Source organism: Crocodylus siamensis, chromosome 15 (genome assembly GCF_052110815.1).
Source record: "Crocodylus siamensis isolate JL-2025a chromosome 15, ASM5211081v1, whole genome shotgun sequence".
Classification (NCBI taxonomy): Eukaryota; Metazoa; Chordata; order Crocodylia; family Crocodylidae; genus Crocodylus; species Crocodylus siamensis.
This window is the reverse complement of record NC_143409.1, coordinates 51741953-51749679: the sequence shown is the minus strand read 5'-3', so window position 1 is coordinate 51749679 and position 7727 is coordinate 51741953. Positions and strand designations below refer to the sequence as shown.

The following is a 7727-nucleotide window of genomic DNA, read 5'->3' as shown; positions in this document are numbered from 1 at the left end:
TTCCAGACTGAAGAGTCCCATGGCTTTCAGCCTGTCTTCATGAGGCCTGTTTTCTTGTCCTCTGATCATGCACGTGGCTCTCCTCTGGACTCTCTCAAGCTTCTCGACATCCTTCTTGAATTGTGGAGCCCAGAATTGATGCAGTACTCCAGCTGTGGCCTCACCAAGGCCAAGTACAGCAGGAGGATGACATCCTGAGTTTTACTTGAGAAGCATCTATGGGTGCAAGCCAGAGTTTGGTTTGCTTTACCAGCTACGACATCAAATTAATGGCTTATGTTCATTTTGTGGTCAATCGTGACCCCCAAGTCTCTTTCGGCCATGGCGGTAGCAAGTGTAGCACTGCTGAGCCTATCAGCGTGCTGCAGGGTTTTTTTTCTTAAGGTGGAGTACCTTAAATTTGTTGGTATTGAATGTCATCAGGTTTGTATCCGCCCACTTTTTAAGCCTATGCAAGTCAGTCTGGATCACCTGCCTATCCTCAGGTATGGATGCTCTACCCCAAAATTGGTTGGCACCGGGGGAATCCGAGGCAGGAATCAACACCTGTGACTTCAGTGGGATCACTCCCTTTAAAGGAAGAGGATAATTCCCCCTACTTATTTTGGGAGGGAGAAACTGGCTCAGTCGTGCGACACATGAGGCAATATCACCAATTTCCTCCCAAAGGGTGACACTGGATCAAGATTTGGATGAATGAAGAAAGACACCTGGGGCAGCATGATTCATTTGTGTGCAGCAGCATTCCCTAATTCATATATGAACTACTGACTCATGTGGATGAGTAAGTAACTCCTCCTAAAAGCAGAAGACACCAAACCTGTCCACCAGGTATGTCACTCCAGCTGTGGGGGTCCTAACTGCACACGGGACTAGAAGGATGCTGGCCACACCCAGCTAGGGCAATTCTACATTCCCGTTCATTTCTCCAGACCTGCCTCCTCTCCTATGCCTTGAACTCGTATTCAGTTGGGTTCCCTCTGAATTGACTTCAATTCTGCTCCTCAGTGTGCAGCCAGGACAGCAAGAGTTACCCTGTCTATAGTACTTTGGAGCCACTGCAGCTCCACAGCCAGGCATTGCCATCTCCCTAGCAAGAGGGAGATCAGAGATCATCCATCTGGGAGCTGCTGACAAATGCTGATCTATTGGGCACAGCCCAGGCAGGAGAGATTGGGCCAGTCACAACCAGCACTAAATGGAGGTGAGTCCAAGCAACACAGGGAAGGGTTCAACATACTCTATGAGGTGAAGGGAGGGAAGAAGCGAATGAACAGAGGGAAAAACTGACCAACTGCTTTGGGCTAACACTGTGATAATGAGAGTGACTGACTGAATATGAGCTGTGTGGCAGGATTCGGGCAGTTAAATAACTGAAGCCTTCTGAAAAGCCCAGCACAGATTGTGTTGTTACTGCATAGGGCAACAGACAGTCCCAACGGTGCACTTGTATCTCGTGGCACGGTTGGTCTGGCTGTGCAGACCCTCAGTGCAATTACATGTGGGGGCAGGATTTCCCATACAACATCTAGTTCACGGATCTGGGCATGGAAGATTTAATTAATGAATTAATACCCATCAAACACACTGATGAGGAATTCCTATATTTCAGGTTTTCTCCCATCCTTGTCTTCATTTTCTTGCTTAATGCAGATTTCGAAAAAACAGAGAAGTCATGAAGCAGCTGCAAAAACCTGAGTTTATCTTTCTGCCTACCTGGTTTCTCACTTAGTTTTCTCTTCTCCCATCCTGTGTGTATTTGTAATGCTGTATTTTGGAGTATAATACCATCCAGAGGCTGCTTTTGCTGTCTTCTAGGAGTTCAGTATATTTGTGAGACTCCTTGCCTCATTTCAAAACTCTGTAAGGTTCGTGGTGCTATCGGAGAGATCAGAATGAAGAGGAATGAGACAGGATGTGAGGATGGAGGAAAAGTAAAAGCTGGAACTGAGTAAAATGGACTGAGCAAGAGTATGATGAGTGCTAAATCTGGGCACTGTGATAGCTGTTGGCCACTGAAGGACATGTAGGGGTTTCAGTGCATTTTTTAGACAGCCCCTGTTCTCAGCAAAATGGGTCCTCCAATGGAGTGAATGCAAAAACAAACTTTACTGAACTTCTAAAAATATGAATATTGGTAGCAAATAAAGAATAGCAACATATATCCAAATATAGAAGGATTCATACTTAGGTTAAAGTTCTACACCAGCGTTTCCCAACCTGCGGGTTGCGACCCAAAAGTGGGTCACAAGAATATATGAACGGGTTGCAAACCCATTTTAAAACTGTATTCTCCTTTAAGGGAGAAAAATGTGGAAAACTGTGGGCTTCCCCTTGCAAGCTGCAGAGTTCCAATGTGCAAGGGGCTGCTTGGGACTGGGGGAAGTAGGGGGCACCAATGGAGGGGTCACCAATGTGTGTGCATTGGCATGCACATGGCAGTCAGGCAGTGAGGAATAATGGACAACGGAAGGCCATGCTGCCCTCAACTCCTCCCACTGCCAGTCACTCGTAAACCATGGCCAGCTCCATCCCGACACCATGATCTAGCTGCTGCTACCACTTCCCTGAGGCTGCAGCTCTACCCTGGAGGGGAGGTGGCGTGGCGGGGAAGTGCGGGTGGCCTAAGAGGAGTGGTGACAGCATCTGGGCCATGGCGGAGGGGTAGATCCATGGACAAGTGCTCAAGCAGCTGGTGGCAGGAGGAGGTGAGAACAGTGCAGCCCCACCCCTGTCCATTACTCCTTGAGCTGCTGGTAGCACGGCTATTGCAGGGGTCCCAGCAGTGGCCACAGTATCAATGAATCTCACTGCCTGGGGTGGGGGGCAGTGCATTGGGAATGAGAGGCACCAGCAAGTGTGGGGGACTCTGGTTTGGGAATGAGGGGCACCGCCAGGAGTGGAGGGAGTGGGGCACTGTGGGTTGGGAGTGAGGGTCCCCTGCAGTACCAAGGGGCTGTTTTCAACTTACACTATTTACTGAGTTGGGACTAGCCATCAATGTTTAAAACGGTCCTGGTACAAAAAAACCGTTGGGAACCACTGGTGTTACATGGATGCTTTAGACAAAAGGATGATGCAGATAGACACTGTTTTTACCAATGTAACTCTACAGACCCAAACTATGGTCCAGGTTCTTTGACATGCACACTCCTTACTTTGCTGATCTGATCAACCCTAGCAAGGCCACAGGAGTTTATTCCTGACTCTTGGCTCTCAGCAGGCCCCTTAGGAACACTACATCCCTAGGAAGCCTGGCCAGACAGGTGATTTCCTTTCACACAGAAATGGAATATATTTCAAGTGCAAGGTGAATTTCACTAGCTTTTGTAAAACTTTACTATTCATATAGCGCCTTTGTACGCACCGCAAAATTGGTCTTTAAAATGGCTCAAGTTCTCTTTTGCACTGCTTTAATGGTGCAGCTGTTCATACTGTCGGTGGCATAATGCACTTTAATGGCATGGCTGTCTACACTGTTGGTGGCATATTGTGTGTTAAATGACTTTGGGATGCAGCAAAATAAAACATGTCCGAGGTGTCTTAGTTTGCTACCTTACAGCTGTGGGGGGAAGCACTTGGCCCCATGCAGCTCAGGGGCTGTGCAGGTGGCCCGTGCAGGTAGGCTCCATTGAAAAAAAAAAAAAACCGTGAGCTTGACCTTTTTATTTTCCCTCCCTGGACCCTGCCTGCCTGCCTGTGCTACATGGGGACCCAATGCTTCCTTCCACAGCTGTGGGGGGGCCAGTGCTTCCCTCCACAGCTGGAGTGGGGAAGGTGCTTCCCTCCACGGCTGCAGTGCCGCCTGGGACCTCCCAGGTGCCACCTGTGTGTATGTGTGTGTGTGGCAGGGGTGCCAGTGCCACCACGGAGGGAAGCACCGGACCCCCCTGCAGCTCAGGGACTGCTCAGCCTGCTAGCAGCTCGCCTTCCCTTCCTAACCGCTGGAGAGGCAGGTAAGGATTGGGCCCAACCCTTGTGTACACTGCACAGGGGTTTATTTCTGTTTAACTCTCCCTAAATTGAAGCAGTGTTTTTAAAAACTTACCACTTCAATTTAGGGAGAATTAAACCAAGTAAACCCCTGTAGCATATACAAACAGCCATACATACCAGCTGCAGCTCCACTCCCCATTTGACCTCGATAATTTCTAAGTTCCCCATAGCCAATATCCACAACTCCTAGGGAACAACTGTAACCATGGATTATGGATAACCCATCACTTTTGTCCATTTTAAATCCAGTTTCCAATAGTCTAACTGGCCTCTGAAAAATTAGCACCCTCCACCAGAAACATTTACAAATACAGTAATATGGTATAAGGCTGTGATCTTTTTTGTGTTTGCTTTATTGCTAGGCTAAGAAAATGCAGACTTTTATACTACAGTGAAAATACGCCTTCACCTGTAGATCCTGGGGCTGGGATGTTGTGGATGCTAAGGTGAATGTCTGACAGCTCAGAGGCTGCAAACTTTGAGGCCAAAGCACAATTTGGAGGCTCTATCAGATTCTAACAAATAAGTGAATTTTGCTAACTACCTTGTGACCAGGACATGAAAAGGACAAGGACTGGATCACTAATACTTTGTATTAGTAGAAGCTGGTCCTGTAAGTAAAAAGGCTCTCAACTTAGAGGGTACCCAGGTATTAATCTACCAACACCATCTCTTAGCAGCTGCCCAACTCCTTAAGCAGCTGAGGTTGGGTGCCTCCCACCCTAAACTCAGCACCATGGACTGTGAGTTAGGCCTGTGCAAATAGGGAACTATTCGATTTGGGTTCGGATTCCGTCAACTTGGACGCCAGCGATTTGATTCGGAGCTCCAAATCGGTTTCCCACTTCAATTCAGCCGAATCAGCCCCAAAGCTTCAGAGATGATTTGGAGATTGTCTGTATTGATTCTTTCCTCTCCTTAGTCTCTAGTTTTGTAGGTGTTAATCCTTGCTAATTAACTCATTATCTAGTAGCTATTAGTAGCTGGCTACTATGTATTGAGCTGGTTCCTGAGTGAAATAGGATTGATTAGTAACACAGTAGCTTAGCAGCCAGGCCTGCAGTAGCTTCGCCACACCCCTCTCCCTGCCCTGGCCCCCCCAGCCCCAAAACAGACACAGTTGCAAAAGCACCTATGTCACAAGTTTTGCCTGTCAGCAGCTAGGGGTGCAGGGCTCCAGAACCTAGAAGCCGTGCACCTATCTCCTTGACAGCTGGCAGACTTCGTGGCCTCAGCAGGGGCTAGCAGGTCTGCAGTTTTCACCCGACTGCACCTTAACACACACAGGGTCATCTATGTCACAAGTTTTGCCTCTCAGCAGCTTGAGGTGCAGTTTCCCCCAAACCCCTACACCTATCTTCTTGAAACTAGGCAGGCTACGTGGCCTCACCAGGGGCTACCACCCCTGCAGTTTTGACTCCACTGTGTCCTAACACACATACACGACATGAGTTTTACTTTCAAGAATTTGGGGTGCAGTTTCCTCCAAACCCCTGCTCCTATATCCTTGAAACTTGGCAGGACTTGTGGCCTCAGTAAGAGCTACCATCCCTACAGCTTTCACCCTGATGTGGCTTAACACACATGACATGAGTTTTGCTTTCAGAACTGTGGGGTGCAGTTTCCCAGAAACCCCTTCACCTATCATCTTGAGTCTTGGCATGCATCATTCCCTCAGCATAGGCTACCATCCCTGAAAAGTTCCATCTGAATCAGCCAAAAGACAACAAAGTTCTGGATATTTCATTGATTCCCCATTACATGCTACGGCCAAATCTCCAAATTTTTTCCGAATGGATTCGCAGGCCCCCAATCAATTTGGAAAGCCTAAAGCTTCCTGCAATTCAATTTGGATTCATAGATTCATCCTCCAAGTTGTCCAAATCATCTCTGAATCCAAATCATGATCCGAAGCTTTGCACATCCCTACTGTCCACCTGCACTGCTTGTCCCTGGGACAGGGGCAGGCAGCAGAAGCAATAAGTCCTAGAGTGAGCATGGAGGCCCTGGCTGCTACCACAGCCAGAGCAGTGGGGGGCATTGCTACTGGCTGAGGGCTCAGGGACTGCAAACTAAGCCCTTGTAGGCCACATGTAGTAAGTACACAAGCTATAAGATCAAGAGCCCCACTGTAGACATCATAACATCATCTCTTACACCTGCCACCATTTCCTAGTCATGGATTCAACAGCGCTACCAAGGCACACAAACCCACCCTTACAGCCATTTCCAGACCCACTCACTGGGGTGTAACTACTATCTGCTCACTGAGCTGCACAGCCCTCCAGGATTCACGTGCACCAGACACTGCCAGTCACTCTCCCATACCTGTTATCACCAACCTCCTGCCCGAAGGGTCTTTGTCACCCTTGGTCTTTCTGTACCTACAGGTGATGCATAGTAAAGCAGCATGGAAGAAGCAGAATGAAGGAAACCAGAGTACTACTGAGGAATTCATCCTGCTGGGGGTGTCTGATCAACCACAGTTAGAGATGCTGCTGTTTGTGCTCATTTTAATCAGCTACATTATGACGCTGCTTGGGAATGTCACCATCATTGTTGTCTCTAGGCTGGACCCCCGTCTCCACACTCCCATGTACCTCTTCCTCAGCAACCTCTCCTTCCTTGACATCTGCTACACCACCAGCCTTGGCCCCCAGATGCTGGTGAACTTCCTCAGTACGCACAAGGCCATCTCCTGGAGTGGCTGCGTGGCCCAGCTCTATATCTCCCTTGGACTGGGCTGCACAGAGTGCTTCCTGCTGGCAGTCATGGCCTATGACCGCTACGCTGCTATCTGCCAGCCCCTGCGCTACGTGACAATAATGAGCCATCGCCTCTGCCTGTTCATGGCTGCTGGTTCCTGGCTCAGTGGTATGGGCACCTCACTGGTACAAACCGTGCTAACTATGCAGCTTCCCCGGTGTGGTCAGAACCACATTGATCACATCTTCTGTGAGCTGCCCGTGCTCCTCATGTTGGCCTGCACTGACACTTCTTTCAATGAAGCCGAGCTATTTTCTGTCAGTGTGATCGTCCTGGTGGTGCCTGTAAGTCTCATCCTGGTGTCCTACGGCTACATTGCTGCTGCCGTGGTGAGGATCCGCTCGGCTGAGGGCAGGCGCAAGGCCTTCAGCACCTGCACCTCCCACCTGGCTGTGGTGTCTCTCTTCTATGGCCCGGCCATCTACATGTACCTGCAGCCTCCCTCCAAGGGTCAGAGCAAGATAGTCTCCCTGTTCTACACAAGTGTCACCCCAATGCTGAACCCGCTGATCTACACACTGAGGAACAAGGAGGTACACGGGGCCCTGAGGAGACTGCTTCGGAGAAAGCCAGGCCTTATAGGTTGGGGTTAGACAAGCGACCTCGAACTCTCTGCTCCCCATGCCTCCTGGAGCATTTCCCTTCCTTCCATTTCTAGCCCCCAAATATCCCATTTCTTTTTACTCTTTTCAGTCCTTCAGGTCTCTTCTTTCTCCTGTGACTGATTATATGAAATCAGGATATTAGCCAAGGACTTGATTTTCACCTAAAAACAAAGTTTCTTCCCCCAGGGCAGGAAGACACTGGGCTCACAGTCTGTTCTCCTTCTGATGCTGTGGCAGACTGCATAGGGTGCCTGCCAGTTAAAGGGGAGAAGCACCTGATGTAGCAGCCTGTAGGTGGGTCCAGAGCTGATTCTGGGGTCATCTGACCCAGAGGTGCCACAGGGGGTGGCTACAGCTGTT

General features: G+C 49.2%; 1 protein-coding gene across 1 annotated transcript; it reads left to right on the top strand.

Moving 5' to 3' along the window:
• Positions 1-6389: 6389 nt before the first annotated feature.
• On the top strand, positions 6390-7355 carry LOC149852785 (olfactory receptor 2G6-like). Its single transcript, XM_090028418.1, has one exon. The coding sequence runs from the start codon at positions 6390-6392 to the stop codon at positions 7353-7355; it is 966 nt and encodes a 321-aa protein (XP_089884544.1).
• Positions 7356-7727: the final 372 nt, after the last annotated feature.